This window comes from Leguminivora glycinivorella, chromosome 6 (genome assembly GCF_023078275.1).
Source record: "Leguminivora glycinivorella isolate SPB_JAAS2020 chromosome 6, LegGlyc_1.1, whole genome shotgun sequence".
Taxonomy (NCBI): domain Eukaryota; kingdom Metazoa; phylum Arthropoda; class Insecta; order Lepidoptera; family Tortricidae; genus Leguminivora; species Leguminivora glycinivorella.
The window spans coordinates 77,901-101,183 of record NC_062976.1 but is presented as its reverse complement, the minus strand read 5'-3'; the positions used below and the strand labels follow the sequence as shown (position 1 = coordinate 101,183).

At 38.1% G+C, this 23,283-nt stretch overlaps 2 protein-coding genes across 2 annotated transcripts; one reads left to right on the top strand and one right to left on the bottom strand.

The window, feature by feature from the left end:
* Window positions 1–3,009: 3,009 nt before the first annotated feature.
* Window positions 3,010–4,207, bottom strand: LOC125226771. Its single transcript, XM_048130841.1, has 3 exons — window positions 4,028–4,207; window positions 3,661–3,734; window positions 3,010–3,324 (listed from the first exon to the last, which is right to left on the bottom strand). Exons 1-3 carry the CDS (start codon window positions 4,119–4,121, stop codon window positions 3,136–3,138), a joined length of 357 nt encoding a protein of 118 aa, XP_047986798.1. The 5' UTR covers window positions 4,122–4,207; the 3' UTR covers window positions 3,010–3,135.
* A 15,207-nt stretch (window positions 4,208–19,414) lies between these two features.
* Window positions 19,415–22,986, top strand: LOC125227378. Its single transcript, XM_048131683.1, has 3 exons — window positions 19,415–19,578; window positions 21,206–21,279; window positions 22,653–22,986. Exons 1-3 carry the CDS (start codon window positions 19,485–19,487, stop codon window positions 22,833–22,835), a joined length of 351 nt encoding a protein of 116 aa, XP_047987640.1. The 5' UTR covers window positions 19,415–19,484; the 3' UTR covers window positions 22,836–22,986.
* Window positions 22,987–23,283: the final 297 nt, after the last annotated feature.

Sequence of the window (23,283 nt, the reverse complement as noted above, 5' to 3'; positions counted from 1 at the left end):
AGACATTGCATTAACTGACTTGAATCGAACCTTTCTAAAGTGCACCTACGAAGGAGCTCATAAGTATACTTTTAACGGTATCGGCGTCACCGGCATGCTCTTGCCGTCTCCGCCGCCGCCGCCTCCGCCATATTGGTCGCGCTCACTGAACTGAACTTCAGTTTGGTTCCGTCCTTACGACTACTTGCACTGAATTAAATAAAATAAATGCAATGAAATTTTTATTTTAATACATTACATAATATCACAGAACACCCCATATTCACAGGGCAATTTATAAATATAAATTTATAAATACTTAGTTAAAAATGAGATCCAGTAAATAATCTTTAAAAAGTTATATTTTGTTAGATTTGAACCTGCGACCTCCAGGGTACGAAGCCGACCACTTTCAACTAAGCCACGGTGGTACTTAGTGCGTTTTCACATTATCCGATCCAATATCGGATGTAAGAAGGATTTAAAGGTAAATCAAAGGTGGCGGCTTAAATGTATGGGATATCGGTCCTAAGTACATCCGATATCGGATCAGATAATGTATAAACGCAAAAAAATTATAAACCAGTGTCTTGTACACTGGCAATGAAACTTTTGATAGGTATTAGGTACTTAACACTTTTTTGACAAATTATTGAGATACTGGCTATATGTTAAAGCCAAAAATACTTGTTTGGATGTTAGTCAGTTACGTTTAGTGTAATTTTATATGTTTTAGTTTATAAGTCATTTTACCGGAATCAAAAAATGTTATGATTATACGTTAACCATTTTTCTAGAACCGCGGTAGTAAAGAACTGCACGTTAGCCGTTTAACCAGAACCGCGGCAGTCAAAAACTGCACGTTAGTCGTTTATCCCAACCGGCGAAATAGTGGCTTAGGTGGTTTACCTAAACACTTTTCTAATTTTATATTTTTTGAACCGCTAATAAACAATTTGAATGTATGACACAATGCTGTTTTTTTAAGTGAAATTGTTGTATTGTGTTTCAAAAGTGCATACATACACTTACAATATCTTGCACAAATAAGTTTAACTTAATTAAAGATTCTTTCATGACAAATACAATAGTTTTCAGTATGACAGTTTCTAAAAACAGGTGTTAGTTTTTGGTGAAGTGCCTTTTTAGCTGTTATACCAGTGTTTCATAATGTTAGCTAGTGGCTGTTATGCATTTTCTTCGATTCTACTTTTGTTTGAAACGTCTTATTATATGTTCTTTTGGGTTGGGTTTTAAAGCTAATAGTTGCATAAGTTAAGTATCCGTTCCCTAAAAAACTATGAATATGGTGGTTAGAACTTTATCCTGGCTTTGAAAAAATGACAATTGTCTGACGCGCACTTTATTTCGTAAATACGTACAATACGTACATATATCGGAATACAATCATATTGATCAAATAAACAACACAAAGACCTCCAACTTCGTAGTACGTCGTTTTATTGTATAATAGATAAATAAAAGTTATGATTTTTATTTAAAAAAAAAAGTTTATTTTGGCTCTCCTGTAAAGTTTGCAAAAGGCACGTTAGTCAATTAGCCTTTCCAACGTCGATATGTATGCCTTTCAGATTTGAGGAGTTCCCTCGATTTCACCAGGATCCCACCACCAGAACTGGGTTCTGAGAAAAATGGGACCAATCTGTATGCATATACATTCAATCAAAAAAAAAAATTTTCAAAATCGGTCCAGTAACGACGGAGACATCGAGGAACAAACATTAAAAAACGAATTGAGAACCCCTTCCTTTGAGATTTGGAAGGCGGTTAATTATAGGGTATAGGGGATGTTTTTTTAAACGTTTAGGTTTAAAAAAACATCCAAATTATAAATATGAAACCGTGTGTGCCTACTACTTATACGTAGAGTGGTGAAATTATGATGCTTATTTTAAAGAACTATCGCTTTACGTTACGTGTTACGCTCAGTTGGAAGTCGCATAAGAAGTTTTACCTACTCAAAATAGCAAATCGTATTTCTTATTCGCTTGTAATAATTAGAGTTCCGCTTTGGTTGTAAACATAATAATTAGAATAAGTTTTTAAAGATGGTTTATTCCTCACTGTATGGACTTTGGTCTGAAATATATTTAATAGATTTTTTTTAATCATTAGTACCTGGGCGACCGAGCTTTGCTCGGATTTCGAACACGGCACGCAAAGATTCACATTTCTGTCTGTGTTTGCCTGAATAACTTTCATTTAAACAACAAACCTATACCTTCCTTTCCTTATAAAAGGATTTTTTCGGAGTAATATATATTAGCTATTTTGTCCTTCCCCGCTAATAGTTCGACCTACAGTAACAGGTTCAGCCACTATTGGTGCTCCATACCCACCTCTCTTTTGACTATATTAAAGTAGTAAGATCGCAGATATAAGAACTTTTTTACGCTCTTCTTCGGAACTCTTTTAAAAACAAAATTTTTACTAAATTGATACAGCAGATCAAGCTAAAAGAAGATTTAAGAGAGTTACTTATTTATAATAAAGAAATTAATTTAGCATCCTGGAATTGTACAAAAACGTTACTAACTTCAGTAAGATAAACCGAGTGCCCGGTAATTAATGAACAACCTTTTAACCACCAAGAGGGCACCTTATACTGGTCCAGAAAATCGACTTTAAGGTTTAGTAAAAGTCGCTCGGTTTTCGCAACCTACGATTGTTTTTATCCCAAAAATATAGCAGTATCATATCGTTTCCACACACTCCATAATTCACTTGCGCTTATACCAGTCACTTGGTGTCGGCGCAGCGTGTCTTATTCTTGCATACATCTCTATCACCCGTGATCTCACCATTGACTTGTTTTCGTTCCATATTATCTCTGACACTGTCCATCCTCCTTCCATCCATCCTTTTCTTCTCCCGTTAATAGTAAGAGATGAGTCACTAGTTTCTCATAGAAATTATTTGTAATTGACCCGAAGAACCTTCCCTTAAAGATAACGGAAATCAACGAAAACAGGTTTGATTATCATTACACAATCATTATAAACACAATCATTAGGGCCATTAAAATTTTAATCAAATAGAATGCATGAAATCTGATATCTGGAATAAATTATATTGGAAATTAAGTGATTTTGCGAAGCATTTTAAAGAGAACGGAATCAGGATGGCGAACAAGGTCTAATAAAAGTCGCAGGACTCTGACATGGGCTCGGCGGTGCAGCCGGCGAGGTCGGCGCAGTACACACTCACGGGGGACACGGACCCGTCGTCCGGCGCCGAGATCACGGGCGCGGGGTAGTCGTTCAGGGTCTTGTTGCACACGGTTATCTTTTCACCAACGTTAGTCATAGGTGCTCCGCATAAATTCTGTAACGAGAATAATAATTGAGCATAGATACTCAGAGTTGAAAACAACCTAAGGACCTGGACACATGTCCATGGTGAGGTGCCGTCCATGGTGTCATGGCGCGGTGCCGTCAACGTGTCACGGTACGGTCATGCCATGACACGGTGCCGCGTTTACTGCCGTGCCCGGTTGCGTGCGGCACGGTGCCCCATCCGGCGGAAGGCGCAAAATTCGTCATCACAACACAATATGTCAATTTGATGAAAACAGCTGTATAATAAACAAAATATTTGAGTAAGTATATCTAGACGAACTGAACTGCATCGGTTCATTCGGGACTAGTAAAACATTCTTACTTTGAAGTCTATTTGCGACGGCCCGTAGGGTAAACCTTCTGAAGCCACAGGTTGCTGGTAGAGAGTTACTGGACCTGTGAAATATAATAATAATATTAAGATTGACCTAAGATTTTGGATTGATACCCAATTACTTCCTTTATTCGGCATTTTCTTCCTTTTAAATTCCATTAAATACTTCACTTGAGTCCGTCAATATACTACACCCTAAAGGGTGCCGCCTCTCTGTTTGCGTCATATCACGGAAAAGGTCAATATCTGCTATGCGTTTTAATTTTATTTTTAAAATCTTATGGTATTAAATATACCTTTTATAACAGTTACACGAAAGCAATGTAATTAAAGTATGATATAATAATGAACTTACCTATTGTCTTTGTGGAGCATCTTTGTACCATTTGTGCGTCGGCGGCGGCGAGCAGCGCGGCGAGCGCGAACAACGAACAGGCGAGCGGCGACATGGCGGCGGCGGCGGCGGGGGCGGGGACGGCGGGGACGGCAAGAGACTCGGCGTGCAACCACGAGCAGAGCAAAGCCTCGCTGATGGAATACTGCTATGCCACCACTGTCGTCCTTTTATACCACGCACCCGCTCTTACCATACCCAATATAAAATCTTCAATACTTTATACAATTAGTTCCATGGCATTGTAATTAAACAATGGTATCGAATTAACAATATGTGTATAAAATTTTATAAACATCCTTAAAATCTTTACCAATTAGAAATGAAAAGGGTAATAAAGTATGCTAGGTACTTTTCTTGACAATTTTTTTTGTTTTCAATTTTATTTGGGGGCTTTTTCATTTCACGAAAATGTCGCTTTTACAGTGAATTGGATGCTGTTAATTATTGAAAGTCATAATATGGCATGTAATAAAAACATTAGTGGGCATGGTAATTCCAACGCCAAGATCAGTCAAGCAAAGCTATCTTTTCTCGAAGTGGTCGTCGGATAAACCAGGTGGGCAAGCATGGCCGTGTGATATAGCCTATCGCGTCGCCGCGTCCTTTTCGCACGATCTGTATGTGCGTCAAGAATGCACCGCATGCGACAGGCTATGGCCCAGACAACTAGATGTCTCGCCCCGCTGATAAACAAAACATATTAGAGAACTAGGGAACAAATCAAATTATTTTAATGAATATTATTTGATTTGTTCTTTTTCAAGTAATCACACTAGTATAAATAAATTATAGATTGAAACAGATACGACGAATTCATCGAGTTATTCACGCCTTGCACCGAACAAAATAAAATAAATGCAATTTAAATCTTTATTTTAATACATTTTACATAATATTCACATGACACTTTATAAATAGTTTGCAGAGGCGCGCACAGATGGTTTCGATGCTGTGAGGCGCAAGAAAACTGCCTCACTGCTTGATAGAGTGCGTGGCAGTAACATCAGTATTCTAAACATGATAGCAAATAAGCTGGATTGTCCTCTGTTTTGGGCAATGAGTCAGAGGACGAAGTTAGTATTACTTATGTTATTAAATGTTATTTGAATAATAAGCGATTTAACTAACACATTTATGGAACCATTTGTTTTATAATATATGTATAAAAAATTAAAATAACTATTTAGAAATAGTTAAAAGTGAAATCAAGTATAATAATCAAATTTACTTTTTCTACTCCATCTGTCAGTTAGATTTTTTTTTTTTTGAGTAACTATAAGAAAGTCTATTTGTCTATAGGTTAATATGATTACTGCTAGCAGTAATCATATAAATATAAGAGTTCTGTTTTTTTTTAAAGTATAACTTCCATTTATCAGGTATGTTTTCATTTACTTTGCAGTAATAAGTCATTATAAATAATATAATAGTTCGGTTCATAATTTAAATCAAGATGAAAAATAAACTGAAATACGTTTTGCATATTAGATATTGTACAACAAAGGTAAACATCATAAGTCTATCAAATAATTTTACATTCGACATTTAAATATTCTTGAACGCAAGCACATTTTTCGTAACTGAAAACCGGCTTATTTTCAATTTCTCTTGTCTATGGCATGTTTGACATTTGTAAACTTTTGACGAAACTATTTCAGTGTTTTTGGACTTCCGGTTGGGACGCCATCATAGCGGTTTCGTGTCGTGAATAATTTATTTTTCTTTTACTCATTTAATTTTAAAAACTGAACTGAATTTCAGTGTTTTGTAGTTTATTATGGGTCGACGTTATTGTGCAAAAACTTAAGTTATTACGATTGATTCTGATGAACAATGTACTCCCGAAGAAATCAAGGCTATGGCGCTCAAAGTGACTGACAATTTGTTACCTGAAAAGTCGGATGAAGCGCGCTATAAATGTGATTAATGTTATAATGTTTGTTGTATGACATGGAAATTGCAAAAAAATGTTTCAACTTTCTCTGAAACCGTGTTGTAGGTTGTAGGCATATTTAGAAAAATTTTGCAACAAGTTCTCGCCATCAACATTGTAGACAGAATGCTCTAAGATCAACACAAATATTCCCATTCATTCATTCCCATATATGAATTAGGTAAGTAAGGACTTCCCATATTATTATTCTCGAATAGGTATGTATTATAAACGTATACAATTTATTGTATAAATAAAAACAATAATACTCATCATAAACTAAACCTTAATCTAAAAATAAATACCTAACTAAATTAAAAATATTAAAAACTAGGTGAACTCTTTAGGCATGGTGCCGTAGACACTGGCAACATTTTCTCGCTGTATCGCTAGGCTTATTCTTTGGGAGAGGAAGCTGCCAGCTCTACGGTCACCGCTGGCCTCTGTCAGTTTTTTCGGTATGTATTTGGCTGTCGTAGAAAAAGTATAGTATACAATCGTAACATTATGAAGGCTATAAAAGTGTCGTACTTTACTTAGGCCACTCGGCAAGCCTCGTTGGTATCGAAGGAGTTGCAACACGTTACCGTTACCTTCCCTTCCTTTTTCCCGCTAATAGTTTGATAGTTACCTACAGTAATAGGTTCAGCCATTATTGGTTCTCCATATCCACCTCCTTTTGGGTACATAAAAGTATGACTATTACGATTTTTTACTAACTCTTTTAAAAACAAAATTTGAGAAAACAGTTCGAGCTAAAAGAGGATTTAAGTAAGTTACTTTCATGCGTTTCACGTTTTTTTATTTCAGGATTGTACCAATATAAAATCAGAAATTAATTTAGTATCCTCGAATTGTACAAAAATGATGCTAAACATGTCTTTGTAGCTTTAATAAGATATTTATCTTGAAAGGTTGGAAGTCAGTTCCCCTCAAACTTACATCAAAAATGTTTGTGATGGCTCATCCATCCTTGAGTCCTAAGGACAAATCATACCACTGGAAATCTCCTGCTTATGTTACTAGTCATTTTTGTTACATAAGTGACTCATACTAAACCAAATAAAATTAAGTCAAATTGACATTGACATAGTTTATGTCGCAGGGAAGAACCTAAAATTGTTTTTATCACAGTATCATCTCGTTTCCTCACACTTGCGCTTATCCCAGTCATTTGGGGTCGGCCCAGCGTGTCTTGTCTACCATACAGAGACGTATCGTATCTCCCGTCATCTCACCATTAACTTGTTTTCGTTTCATATTATCTCTGACGCTGTCTATCCACCTTTTTCGATTTTCCTCTCCCGTTAAGTCGATAACAGTAGGTAAGAGATGAGTCTCTAGTTTCTTAGAGAAATTAATTGTAATTGACCCAAAGAACCTTCCCTTACTTATTAAATTATTTGTTTGTCTTTTCCATATCTCGGGACCATGGGGTCCCGGACCTTTGTGCGGCATGCGTGGGGATGAAGCCAACACCACAGAGGCCCTATAAGATATTTTAATCTAAATGCAAGGGATACACGTGGCGGATACCATCCCCGAGCGCACAATGTGATACACCCGAAGATGTTCTCCACCAGGTGCAAAGACAATTGCAGTGCAACACTTTTGTGTTGATGGGAACTAAGGTCATAAGGCTATTGTTTTGCGATGGACTGGTTAATGGGCTACAGGAGGAGACTATCGGACTCCTTTCGTGACAATTAGTCTCGACATTGTTAATAACTAAGGCAAGGTTCTTTAGGTCAATTACAACCTATTACCCTTAAATTTAACGGAAATCAATGAAAACAGGTTTGATTAAACACAATCATTAGGGCCATGAAAATTTTAATCAAGTAGAATGCATGAAATATTTTTTACAATTGAAAATTAAGTAACTTAGCACGTTTTAAAGAGAAAGGAAGCAGGATGGCGAAGAAGGTCTAATAATTAAAGTTGCAGGACTCTGACATGGGCTCGGCGGTGCAGCCGGCGAGGTCGGCGCAGTACACGCTCACGGGGGACACGGAGCCGTCGTCCGGCGCCGAGATCACGGGCGCGGGGTAGTCGTTCAGGGACTTGTTGCACACGGTTATCTTTTCACCGACGTTAATCATGGCTGATCCGCATAAATTCTGTAATGAGAATAATAATTGAACATTAAATACTACGTCTCTGGAGACTACATGGCAGAGTGATCCTTTGCCCAAAAACAGTCTATCGGTGCAAAAGGGCAACGCCGCCAGCATCCTGGGTTCTCTTCCAGAAGTCGGTTCCTTAGGTGAGATTTTTGTGGTGTAATATATTCAGATATGATTGTAATAATTAAATAAGTTTCAAAAATAGTTTTAAATGCTATATTAAGAATAACCTAATTATGTTATTGCTATTACCAAAATACAAAGTAATATTGGCGTTTGCCACCGAGTGCAACATGCAAATATTCACCACTCCAGTGTGCGTGCAGGTGGTGCGCAATGTACGTACGCGCTGGGTCCGCTCATCAGTGTGCGTAGTCGAATGCACACGTGCTCACGATAATATTTGTTTCGTTGTATCTATCTACCTCTAATTATAGCTGTTGCGTACTTGCGCGACAGAGCTAGACTACATTTCTTTCGGCATATGGTGTCGACAATTGCCATTCGGCTACGCCGGCTGCTGAGTAAAATATAGCACGCACCTATTATTATTGGTATTATTTTTAACCGTCGCCTCATCTCTCAAGAAGAGAAGGACGGTTATCAAGTCGTCTGTATGTTTTTTTTTTTATTTTTTTTAATGTTTGTTCCTCGATATCTCCGTCGCTTCTGGACCGATTTTGAAAAAAATTTTTTTGATTGAATGTATATGCATACAGATTGGTCCCATTTTTCTCAAAACCCAGTTCTGAAGATGGGATCCTGGAGAAATCGAGGGAACTCCTCGAATCTGAAAGGCATACATATGCTGATTTTTGTGTTTTTAAAGGAACAGCATGCATTTGGGTACGGATAAGTGACATTTGTTGCAGTGGAACTGCTGATGATGGCCAGAACGGAACTCTTCAAATCTGAACGGCACGCTTATAGTGACTTTGGTATTTTTATAAGAACAGCATGCACTTTCGTCCAGAACAGTGACATTTGGTGCAGTGGAATTGCTGATGATGGTCAGAACCGAACTACTCAAATCTGAACGGCACGCTTATAGTGACTTTGGTATTTTAATAAGAACAGCATGCACTTTCGTCCAGAACAGTGACATTTGGTGCAGTGGAACTGCTGATGATGGCCAGAACCTAAACTCCTCAAACCTGAACGGCACGCTTATAGTGACTTTGCCATTTTTAGGGTTCCGTAGTCAACTAGGAACCCTTATAGTTTCGCCATGTCTGTCTGTCCGTCCGTCCGTCCGTCCGTCCGTCCGTCCGTCCGTCCGTCCGTCCGCGGATAATCTCAGTAACCGTTAGCACTAGAAAGCTGAAATTTGGTACCAATATGTATATCAATCACGCCAACAAAGTGCAAAAATGAAAAATGGAAAAAAAATGTTTTATTAGGGTACCCCCCCCCCTACATGTAAAGTGGGGGCTGATATTTTTTTTATTCCAACCCCAACGTGTGATATATTGTTGGATAGGTATTTAAAAATTAATAAGGGTTCACTAAGATCGTTTTTAGGGTTCCGTAGTCAACTAGGAACCCTTATAGTTTCGCCATGTCTGTCTGTCCGTCCGTCCGTCCGTCCGTCCGTCCGTCCGCGGATAATCTCAGTAACCGTTAGCACTAGAAAGCTGAAATTTGGTACCAATATGTATATCAATCACGCCGACAAAGTGCAAAAATAAAAAATGGGAAAAAATGTTTTATTAGGGTACCCCCCATACATGTAAAGTGGGGGCTGATTTTTTTTTTTCATTCGAACCCCAACGTGTGATATATTGTTGGATAGGTATTTAAAAATGAATAAGGATTTACTAAGATCGTTTTTTGATAATATTAATATTTTCGGAAATAATCGCTCCTAAAGGAAAAAAAAGTGCGTCCCCCCCCTCTAACTTTTGAACCATATGTTCAAAAAATATGAAAAAAATCACAAAAGTAGAACTTTATAAAGACTTTCTAGGAAAATTGTTTTGAACTTGATAGGTTCAGAAGTTTTTGAGAAAAATACGGAAAACTACGGAACCCTACACTGAGCGTGGCCCGACACGCTCTTGGCCGGTTTTTGATAATATTAATATTTTCGGAAATAATCGCTCCTAAAGGAAAAACAAGTGCGTCCCCCCCCCCCCCCCCCCCCCCTCTAACTTTTGAACCATATGTTTAAAAAATATGAAAAAAATCACAAAAATAGAACTTTATAAAGACTTTCTAGGAAAATTATTTTGATTTTGATAGGTTTAGTAGTTTTTGAGAAAAATACGGAAAACTACGGAACCCTACACTGAGCGTGGCCCGACACGCTCTTGGCCGATTTTTTATAAGAACAGCATGCGCTTACGTCTAGAACAGTGACATTTGGTACAGTGGAACTGCTGATGATGGTCAGAACCGAACTCCTCAAATCTGAACGGCACGCTTATAGTGACTTTGGTATTTTTATAAGAACAGCATGCACTTACGTCCAGAACAGTAACATTTGGTGCAGTGGAACTGCTGATGATAGTCAGAACCGAACTCCTCAAATCTGAACGGCACACTCATAGTGACTTTGGTATTTTTGGAAGAAAAGCTTGCATTTAAGTCCAAAACAGTGACATTTATTTAGTTATGTTTGTTAAGCATATTGAGTTTTCAAGTCAAAGTTTGTCAAGCTTCGATTTCTTATAATGTAATCGGATTCGTGAGGAATTGAGGAAACTCCTCAAACCTTAACGTTATACGTATATTCATTTGTGTTGCCATCTAATAATTGAAGCATTAAAAGCAGTTTTAAAAAATACTTACACATTTCTACATAATCCAACATTCGCAAGTAGCTTTCACCAGAAACCGAAAGGCGACGGTTTTTTTTTCTTAAAAATTATGTTGAGCCGTTTTATTATGAGTCCTGTGGCACATTGTTGTTTATATACCAAATGTTAAAACTCCAGTTTTAAGTAGGTAACATGAATAACAAATTATTTAGTTTCACTAATCAAATTGATTGCTCTATAAATTGATATAATCTGTCAAACAAGTCTGTCAGTAAATAAGAACAAAGAAAACTATAGGTATCCTTTTCTATAGCTCCCTAAAGAAAAGGACGCGTGGTGAGTGGTGACCTGGTGACGTCTTAGAAAAGTTACTTCGTTGGGTTAGTATCGACACAGATCGACTAGAGAGGTAGTTTATCGATACAATATGTTCGAGAACAGCATATTAATGCAAGTTAAAATAAATCATGTAAATAAAATTGTTATTTGTTATACACACTGTTTTTATTGAATTCTGATAACTTTAAGGGAAGATCAAATGAATTTAATGTCTCTAAGAAACTTAACTCTTACGGTTATCGAGTTATTAAAAAAATAAAGATAATTACTGAACATGTGTGTGACTGCCTTTACCAAAGATAATTACTGAACACGTGTGTGACCAATTCCTAATGTTTTTTGTTTTGACATGTGCAGTCAATCACTTGACACTAACTTGAATGTTATTCGTAAGGGTCTCTCACACTAATAAATTCATTTAGGTACATAGAGGTATACATCAGGGTGGCAAACGGCCTCCGCGCGGTTAGTATGTGTGCTCGCCGCTTACGTACTCGCTCTATCCGCGACACATGCAAGCGGATGTGAATGAACAAGAGCCCCGCGCCCCGCGCCCCTACCTACCTATACTAGTACCTATTCTACGCATCACATTTGCACTGACCTTGAGAGGCCCGAGCCCCCAATCAAAGAATGAGTTGGTTTATTAAAATTTAAAGCACTCGAAAGCAGGCGCGTAGTTAATTAGAAATGTGGGAAAAAAACCGTCGTCGGTGTCGTTTTTCCTTTCGTGTATGATATCTATTTCAATGTATAAATATGGAAATGTATATTATTAAGTAAACAAATACATGTACTTAATATAAAAAATAAAAGGTAATGTAGCTAGGTATTTGACAAAACATTTTCTAGAGTAATATTGTCTTCGGTTACCGCGATAGTTACTCATGAGATAAAATTATGGAAACGGATTAATTAACGTTTCCATAGTTTTATTTCATTGTCTAGAGTAATTTTTACTCATGAAATTGAGAAAAACACCGAAATTAGTTATTTACTGAAACTTGACGTTCACATGTTCATTGTAATATGCCTACTTGAAAAATAAATATTTCATTTTCATTTCATTTCAACACATAATTACTATTATCTGTTACATATGGCTGCCGGCCAGATGAGCCATTTTTTTTAAAGTTGTTCACCCCTGTTTTTTTGTAACATGGGTGTTTTTTACGCGATTCATACTCAGAATCTCAAGGTCTTTCGATCCTGCCTGATAGGAAGTAAAAAAAATGTCTTAAGATATCCATACATTTTTCAAACCTTCCATTCCGTTACTGCCATACAAAACGTAGGAAAAAAAAACCGGCCAAGAGCGTGTCGGGCCACGCTCAGTGTAGGGTTCCGTAGTTTTCCGTATTTTTCTCAAAAACTACTGAACCTATCAAGTTCAAAACAATTTTCCTAGAAAGTCTTTATAAAGTTCTACTTTTGTAATTTTATTCATAATTTTTAAACATATGGTTCAAAAGTTAGAGGGGGGAACGCACTTTTTTTCCTTTAAGAGCGATTATTTCCGAAAATATTAACATTATCAGAAAACGATCTTAGTAAACCCTTATTCATTTTTAAATACCTATCCAACAATATATCACACGTTGAGGTTGGAATGAAAAAAAATATCAGCCCCTACTTTACATGTAGGGGGGGTACCCTAATAAAACATTTTTTTCCATTTTTTATTTTTGCACTTTGTTGGCGTGATTGATATACATATTAGTACCAAATTTCAGCTTTCTAGTGCTTACGGTTACTGAGATTATCCGCGGACGGACGGACGGACGGACGGACGGACGGACGGACGGACGGACGGACGGACGGACAGACAGACATGGCGAAACTATAAAGGTTCCTAGTCGACTACGGAACCCTTAAATTGGTAACGGAATGGGAAAAAACTTGGGAGACTTCTTTTTCCTATTAGGAGTGAAAGAGTTCACGATTCTGAGTGGAAACCACATAAAAATTTCCAAATTCAAAAAAAGTCGGGTGGACGTACAACTTTGACAAAAATAAAAATGTCCCAGATAACAGTTCTAATCAACATTTATTTATTTATTTATTTTAAACTTTATTGCACAATATAACAAATAAAGTACAAATGGCGGACTTAATGCCTAATGACATTCTCTACCAGTCAACCAACAGGCTAAACAGACAGAGTAGTGGGTGCAGGCTTAAAAAAAAAAAAGGTAACTGAAAATGAAACATAAATGTAGCAAATAATACATATTGTCAATAATAAACTATACACACATATATATCTATAAAATTACATAAACTTACATATATATATATATATATATATACATATATATACTACATATTTTATGTACCCAGTGCAAAGAATACTATGCCTACGATAAACAAATTAACCAGTGAGCTTGTCAAAAAAATGCTTGCGCAACATGCGCTTAAATGAGAGCTTAGTTTGCGCCTTTCTGATCTCAAGCGGAAGATCATTCCAAAGCCGGATCGCCTGAACGGTAAAGGAGTTAGAGACAAATCCAGTACGGTGAGAAGGAACTGCAAGCTTGAGACTACGGGATTCGCGAAGAGTGCAACCTGTTCGGGCGGTTATGAAATTAAATCTAGATCTGAGATAGTCTGGCGCACACGGGTCAAATAACACAGAGTATAATGTGGAGAGAATTCGCAAGGACCTCCGTTCCCGGACAGGAAGCCAGTTCAGTCGACGGCGATATGCAGATATGTGAGAACATTCAACAATTAAAATGATTTATTAATAATGAAGAACTAACACGATAAGGTAGGCAAGCACGAATTCATTTGTGATTTTTGTGTTTATTGCCATCGCGCAGTCGGGGGCGGTGCCGCTCGGTCGCATCAGAAGTCCGAAACTAGAGAAATATAGAGAGCGCTCGATCGCGAGTAGCTACTTGCGCCGGCGGCGGACGCGGTTGTGTGCGTGCGGGGCCTCTCTGTGGGTTCCACCCCCGTCAGCGCGACGGCGATAAAGACCTAAAAATCTCAAATTTGAATTCGTGCTTCGGTATCGTATCCTCTTAAGGGTTAATTCGCCTTCTGAATTTGTTATGAAAGTGCGTGCATTAGTGACTAATCGCTTAGTGGACGCCAGGCTTCACATATTGCTTTTCGTTTTACCAACAACGCCATTCATTCATAAGTTTCATTAACGAAACCATGTGGTTACGGAGTGCACACGAGTTGAATACGGCTACGTAACCAGTCTAAAATGTGCCGTCCAGACGCGTAAGAAGATCATGGTTCCGGAGAGCGCCCTTACACTGGTTTTTTAAGCGTATGACTAGCCCGCACTCAAGTGGCTATTCTAATTGTATCACGTACGTTATGCACAGTCACTCCATCTAGTGACGAGAGGTAATAATGCTTAGACGACTCAATAACGTTCAATGCGAGTTTGCTGATGTTGTATTCAGTCGTGTAATAAATTTTAGATTCGAATTTTGAAAAATATTGCATTGAATTCGTGTTTGTGTGGATTTGTGTATTAAATTAATGATATTCTTAATGCATGAGACTAAAATAATACCTTTGAGACCTTTAAATTTATTGAATAAATAGGTCATAATGGCACTCCAACAATTTTGATTTGAATTGATTATACGAAATGAGACCCCATACTAACTGTTAATCGCCAAAATAAATAAAATCCATCAATTCATGTACATAACATTAATGATTCAAGACCGTCACTTAAAAGGCTGCGGACATCAACTTAATTTTTTTATGAAATTTCTTTGTTCTCTTGTCGATTTACTACTCGTATTTTTTTTGTGTCTGCGTAGTCATTTTTTTTTAGTTTCACTCCGGGAGATTTTCATGAAAACAGCTATAATGTATGTATATACATAAGAATATTGAGTAAAGTAGAATTAAATATATATATATATATATATATATTTGAGTAAGTATAACTAGACGAACTGAACTGCATCGGTACATTCGGGACTAGTAAAAGCATCTTTCGACCCGAGCCGTCTTGGATGTCGCTTTTTGTACAACGAGTCATTCTCTGCAGAATTTCAAGCAGCCGTCTGTTTTAGACCAGTATATCCTTCCTTTTAAATTCCATTTAAATATGTACTTCATTTTACAATCCGATAAATAGATATTACAACCTGGCGGGTGCTGCCTCTCTGTTTGCGCCATGGCACGGAAAAGGGCATTACCTGCTCTACGTTTTAATTTTATTTTTAAAATCTTAAGGTATTAAATATACCTTTTAGTGCAGTCACACGAAAGCTATGTAATTAAAGTATGATATAATAATGGACTTACCTATTATTTTTGTGGAGCATCTTTGTACCATTTGTGCGTCGGCGGCGGCGAGCAGCGCGGCGAGCGCGAACAACGAACAGGCGAGCGGCGACATGGCGGCGGCGGCGGGGAGGCGGGGGCGGCAGGGACGGCAAGAGACTCGGCGTGCAACCACAAGCAGAGCAAAGCCTCGCTGATGGATACTGCTATGCCACCACTGTCGTCCTTTTATACCACGCACCCCGCTCTTCCTACTCAACATACCCAATATAAAATCTTCAATACTTTATACAATTAGTTCCATGGCATTGTAATTAAACAATGGTATCGAATTAACAATATGTGTATAAAATTATAAACATCCTTAAAATCTTATCCTTAAAAACCAATTAGAAATGAAAAGGGTAATAAAGTATGCTAGGTACTTCTCTTGTCAACAGTGAATTGGATGCAGTTAATTATTGAAGGTCATAATATTCAAAATTACCATGGAACAAAAACATCAGTAGGCACGGCAATGCCACCGCCAAGACCAGCCAAGCAAAGCTATCTTTTCTCGAGGTGGTCGTCGGATAAACCAGTTGGGCAAGCACGGCCGTGTGATATAGCCTATCGCGTCGCCGCGTCCTTTTCACACGATCTGTATATGCGTCAAGTGCGTCAAGGACGCAACGATGCGAGAGGCTATATCTAATAGTGTGCTGGGCCCGCAGATAAACAAAACATAATTATTATGTTAGCTGTCTCGCTACTTCAAGATAAATCTTGTAGTAACAAAACGGCTAAGGCAAGTACGGTTTCTGAATGACTATAATAGTTTGACTCTACTTGAGATCTGATAACTTTTGACAGGCAAGCCTTATTTATGATCTTGGCAACATTTTTTACGGAAATGTTTTCTATGGGATAATTTTATACGGGAATTTGAAATGCTCAAGGATTGGAATTATCCACGTGCGATAAGGAAATTGGTTACTAATGAGAGTAAGTCGAGTTCGCATGCCAGCTGTGGCTGTTTTGCTGCTGCGACACTGCTGCTGCATCTTGATGCGAGTGCTGTATCCGTCGTCAATTTGCTAAAATTAGCTAAAATCAAAATGAACTTATCTCGGCAACATACAAGCCGAGCCATTGGCAGGATAAATCATACAAATTCAGTGTGTTATGTAACTTAGGGTAAATGATTATCCCGCCAAGGCCATAGTTTTTTTGTAAACCATAACTTTTGCCGTAAACTTTGAACGTTGATTTTCATAAAATAAATGGGATAGGATGGGATGGCTTAAAAAAAATCTAAATAAACCAGACCTCAATTCAAACAGTGACAGTTACAAGAGAACAGCGCACTTGAACCAATAATAAATATTGGTTCAATTTTGACAATAGAGTCTGGCTCAGTTATTTTTCCAATTAATCTATTTTTTGTTTTTATTTTCGACGCGTTTGTCTCCTATAACCTACATTGTATGCTCTAATGAACCTTAAAAAGTATGATGAACAGGATACTAAAAATTCAAAACAACGAAATCTTTCGTTAGACAATAAATGTCCCTTATGGCCAATATGAACACTTATCCCGGCATTACCCTATTTCTACTAATTTAGGATATTGAGCTAGACCATGTCACATCATACAAGTTCCTACTACTGAAATTCTACGCCAACAATGTCGTATACGAATTGGCCACCGCTTGTGGCCAGTTTGTGGGTAATTTATTATTTGCTTAGTTATTTCTTCTTGGAAACACGAACGAAAAGAGAAAGGCGATATTTTTTTATTTTCTTTTAAACCTTGAAACAGTGAAAAACATGACCCATAAATGCAATACTGGTCTCCCGCGCCCGCGGTACAGGCCTAGCCTAGTGCGGGGACCCCTGGAAACTTGTGTTCATAATAATTAGGATATATATGCACAAATGGATTTAACCTTATCCTTCAACAATTGTTTTTGTGTTTATGTGCAATAAACTAATTTTTATTTTTATCTTTACCTAATCGATGGAAAATAGGTTAATTATTTAAGTGTCATTTAGTGCCTTTAATTCATTTTACTAGCAATAAGTTACGACAGTAATGAGTTCACTTAATTTGCAGCAGTTAGACTCAATGCAGTCGAAACCGGAAAGTGACCTTTAGGGCCTTATCACACATGCGATTTGCGAGCGAGTTGAAAGCGAAGCGAACGCGCAGCGAGTTCGCCTCGAGTGCGTCACGATATCCATTGCAACAGTGTTTGAATCTTTCGACGGTGCCATTATTGTTGCTTGTCCATCTGCCCACAGTCGTGAATCATAATAAACTACTAGTTACAAAGATCGATTTAAAAAACGAAAGTGGGTAGAAATGAATTTTGCTGACGAATGAAGCATGGCGTCTCAACTCGAACTCACTGCGCACTCGCGGCGAATTCGCTTCACTTTCAACTCGCCCTAAACCGCAAGTGTGATAAGGCCCTAATTGTAACAAAGTGGCAAATGTCTCCCGCCCCCGCCGTCCGACGGCAAGAATGTCGGGAGGAATACCTACCCTCGAGTTACTACAGCGAATAGCTGGAGCGTGGAAGCATGAGCTAAGATTTATTATATAGCCTAAATAAACCGCATATTATGCATAATGTTTATAGAAATAGAAAATTGAAATCAAATCAAGCGTGAACAGGTATCTTCTAGGCGAGCTCACTCCATCGTAGGCCATGTCTAGACTTTGGCCAAGAGTAAGCCCATTTATAATATATAAAAAAAAATATTTTATGTATGTATAATTTTTCGTACTATTATATGTATAGTCAACCAATTGCAACCCTAGGCCACTGTAGGTGTAGAACTATATCATAGTGACGTTATGAATCACATTGTAAGAAATCTCTTACTGCTTGTCATTTTGACATGGTTGTGAAGTGGCCCAGGGTTCCAATTGGTTGACTGTACTATGTTGATTAAATTGAAAGTATAAATATAAATATAAAATTATTTCAACTCCAAATATCTCAATATGTTACGCCCTTTGGCACATCCACCAGCTTCATATTTCTAGAGCCCTAAGTAGTAGTAACTAAGCCGGTTACACAGATTATCACATAATAAAACTAGCATTTGAATTTAGCATAAAAAAATATATGTTAGTGTTTGGCTTTGGTAAAAAGTGAAACTTATGAAAATCTGTAACCCGTTTTTAGGGTTCCGTAGTCAACTAGGAACCCTTATAGTTTCGCCATGTCTGTCTGTCCGTCCGTCCGTCCGTCCGTCCGTCCGTCCGTCCGTCCGTCTAATGAATAAGGGTTTACTAAGATCGTTTTTTGATAATATTAATATTTTCGGAAATAATCGCTCCTAAAGGAAAAAAAAGTGCGTCCCCCCACCCCTCTAACTTTTGAACCATATGTTTCAAAAATATGAAAAAAATCACAAAAGTAGAACTTTATAAAAACTTTCTAGGAAAATTGTTTTGAACTTGATAGCTTCAGTAGTTTTTGAGAAAAATACGAAAAACTACGGAACCCTACACTGAGCGTGGCCCGACACGCTCTTGGCCGGTTTTTTTATCATACCACGTCGGTGGCAAACAAGTATATGATCCGCCTGATAGAAAGGGGTCACCGTAACCTATGGACACCTGCAACTCAACGCCTAGTCACATCCATACTAATACACTCAGCGTCAAAAAAATCGGACCTCGCTCAAAATTCGTTTCAAGCAAATATAGCTCTAATCTTATAATGTTTAACCAGGCATTGACGTCGGAGAGTTAATTAGCTTATTATAGTTTTGATTCACATTAATCCATGGACGTTTCTAATTGTATAATTTGATAAAATGGAGCATTCACCATTAGCTATCGCTAGTGGCTCTAAAGAGTCTAAAGCGTATCGCGTGGTATAAAAAGACAGTATAGGAAGCTTAGAACTATCCATCAGCGAGGCTTTGCTCTGCTCGTGGTTGCACGCCGAGTCTCTTGCCGTCCCCGCCGTCCCCGCCTCCCCGCCGCCGCCGCCGCCATGTCGCCGCTCGCCTGTTCGTTGTTCGCGCTCGCCGCGCTGCTCGCCGCCGCCGACGCACAACTGGTACAGAGATGCACGACAATGATAATAGGTACGAGTAAATGAGTTCATCATTGTATACTACTTTTATAACATAGATTTCGCGTGACTGTACAAAAGGTATAATTTCTGAATAATTAACGTATTTACCATAGGATTCAAAAATTAAATTATTTTTCGTGCCGTGCAGCACACAGAGGCGGCAGGGTGTAATATCTATTTGATTTTTAAGTTGACGGAAACTAAAAGGATGAATGGACTGGACTAAATACTGGTCTACAGAATGAAAGATAAGACGCCTGCTTGACGAAGTGAATAAAATCTGCAGACAGTGACTCGTTCCACAAAATATAAACACAAGAAGCGCTGGTGGCCTAGCGGTAAGAGCGTGCGAACCCCGGCTCGTACCAACGAGTTTTTCGGAACTTATGTGCGAAATGACATTTGATATTTGCTAGTCGCTTTTCGGTGAAGGAATTGTGGTGTCGCTTAAATAGACTGAGAACGGGTCACGGCCGCTGCAATTACTGTCTGCACAAATGGGGGTGGAAAGACTCTGCAATGTGCGAGTGTGGCGAAGAAGTCCAAACTAAGGAGCATATAATTCAGCGATGCCCTCTGAACTCATACTCGGGACCACCAGAAGACCTGCTGCGCCTAACACCCGACGCAATTGCGTGGCTGAGCTCACTGAATGTTAAGTTAGTTTAAATTGTAATTGTATTTTAATGTGTATTCTCTGACATTCATATAACTGCCTGTTTTTTTGTGTATGCCATACGATTAAATAAATTCGGTGAAGGAAAACATCGTGAGGAAACCGGACTAATCCCAATAAGGCCTTGTTACCCTTCGGGTTGGAAGGTCAGATGGCAGTCGCTTTCGTAAAACTAGTGCCTTCGCCAAATCTTGGGGTTGGTTGTTAAAGCGGACCCGAGGCTTCCATGAGCCGTGGCAAATGCCGGGATAACGCAAGGAGGATGATGATGAGTGACTCGTTCCACAAAAAGAGACGTCCACGAAGGCTCAAGGTAGAGAGAGGTGTGCATAGCTTCCTCCTCTTGACTGATAAGCCACTGTACCAACTTCCACCTACTTCCACCCCTGGAGCATGTAGTCTTGACGACACCACTTAATAAGAGGTGTGCGAGAGAGCGGCAACAGCACCCTGCGGATGATAGCGGACAGGCTGGAGCAGGGCTGGAATCCTCGGCCGGTTTGTGGATCCACACACGAGGAGGGACCCGGGAGCCAGTGGAGGAGGATCTGTAAAATTACTGTTTGGTTTTGTGTTAATGTTTTATTTTATTTTTACTAAATGAGTCTCACATATTTATTAAGTTTAGAGCCACTAACTATACTATTATGGAACCAGATTTCTGAAACAAATGTTTGTTTTAAACTAATATTAATGCTTTTCTTTTTCATCCAAAAGCTTTTTATAATATGTGAGTGTGTTTATTAAAACGTCCCACTTTGTCGTTTTTTTTACCACGTCACTGGCAAACAGGTATACGGTCCGCCTGATGGAAAGCGGTCACCGTAACCTATGGACGCCTGCAACTCAAGGGTAGTCGGTTGCCATTAAGGCGAGATTTACTTGTATCTGTATATGAATGAACTGGCAAAGCAGTGAGACGTTTTTCTGCGTATTTTAATATCATTACTATGTTTCACAGGTCAGGTAACAAACATCGAGCAACCTCTAGCTGCAGTAGGTTTACCCTACGGGCCGTCGCAAATAGACTTCAAAGTAAGAAATTACTTACTCAAATATTTTTATTTAATTATATTTGTCCCCTCACTCGCTCGGAAACACGTGTTTTGTAGTTTAATACCAGCGGGTAAAAACGCATTTTATCCACTATTGGGTAAAGTACTTTGACCTTGAATGAAGTCAAATTAACTGCTTTAAAATTTATAAAAGTAGGTGAATCTAGTAATAAAGATGATTTACCACCTGTGGAACTACTGGAAGCAGTGATAAACACAATTTTTGCGTTGTAGTTTCTTCGCTATAGTGAGGGTATGCAAATGTATTTTACTTCTCGTGTGTTAAAAAACTCGTAAGTTCAGGATTCTATTCTCGAACCACTCGCTTCGCTCGTGGTTCAACTGTAGAATCCTTTCACTTGCTCGTTTTTCAATTCCACACTCGGCGTTAAAATACAACTTTGCCCCCTTGTATAACAAATAACTATTACTCAATATTATTATTCTTATTAAATAAGTACCTATGTATACATTTTATACATACATAATTTAAGTAGGTACGTTATATCTGTTTTCAACTAAATCCCCCGGAATGAACTAAAAAAAAATCACTACGCAGACACAAAAAATAGGAATAGCATAATCTCAAATTAAGTCAAATCTATTTAATATTTATACGTCAATCAATTCTACATTTTGCATTATATCCACATTTTATTCAAAACTTTAATGTTTTGCTATCCCCGATGCTGTGGAGTTCGTCTAGTTATGCTGCGGGCTGTTATACATGTTACATGGCACGGTGTGACAGGGACAGCAAGCCATCGCGCTGGCGCCATCGCAGTGTGGCAGCACTATAATATTCTAATCAACAAGTTAAGATTGACTTATCTTCTAATGAAAATAACTTGTTTTATTTAAGTAGCCAGACTACTAATTATATCTCATAAAGTTGCGTTTTTTCTTTTAAATACAAAGTAACACACAAGTTTTCTTTATTCATTCTTATGCTGGCTGGTGTGTAGACTTTGAAATGATGATTTTAAATCATAAATGTAGAAAAATTATAATAATAATGTATGTTTCTCTCACTAGAGTTTAACGTCTAAAGATATATAATCATAAATATAAATTGGCGGTTTTTATTTAGTTTCACTATTTACAGTTTAAGTTATTCTGTTAGTATCTTCTTCTTGTTGTGTATAATTTCCACTCGGTGGCAAACTTTGTTTCACATTTTGCTTCTAAACCCTCGCATTGCTCAAAAATTTCACAAAATATCCCGAAATATCCGGGGGTAAGAATTTTTGCATTTAGGGTTATCTGGGATAAACAACTCCATTACTTTGTATCTGGTTAATTTTCATGAGATCTTTAGTACACAATTATGTTCAATTATTATTCACGTTACAGAATTATTGCCCTGCTCCCCTGCACAACGTCGGTGAAAAGATAACCGTGTGCAACAACACCAACAACGACTACCCCGCGCCCGTGATCACGCCCCCGGCGGACGGGTCCGTGTCCCCCGTGAGCGTGTACTGCGCCGACCTGGCCGGCTGCACCGCCAACCCCATGGTCGAGTATTGCGGCTAGACCTTCTTCACCATTCAATCACCCTTTTACTCTCTCGTTAACATGATGTGCGACTTCAATTTTCCAATTTTAAAATTAAACGTTGTCAGTACCTTTTGTGTAGGGTACCAGACTTCATGCTTTCTTGATTAAAACTTTCATGGATGTAATAGTTGTGGTGTTTATATATTTATCTTGCTACCCGTCTTGGATAACACTACTGTTTATAAAGGAATACGCGACAATACAATACAATACTCTTTATTGCACACCTCACATAGTTTACAAGTAATACACAAGAAACAAAACAAATTAAACAGAGGTAACAACAGGCGGTCTTATCGCTTAAGTGCGATCTCTTCCAGACAACCTTTCGGTACTGGAGTTAATATAATCAGAATATATGGTAGGTGGCTCTAAGAAATATGAGAAGTAGAATTTAAATACAACCAAACAACACAAAACACTC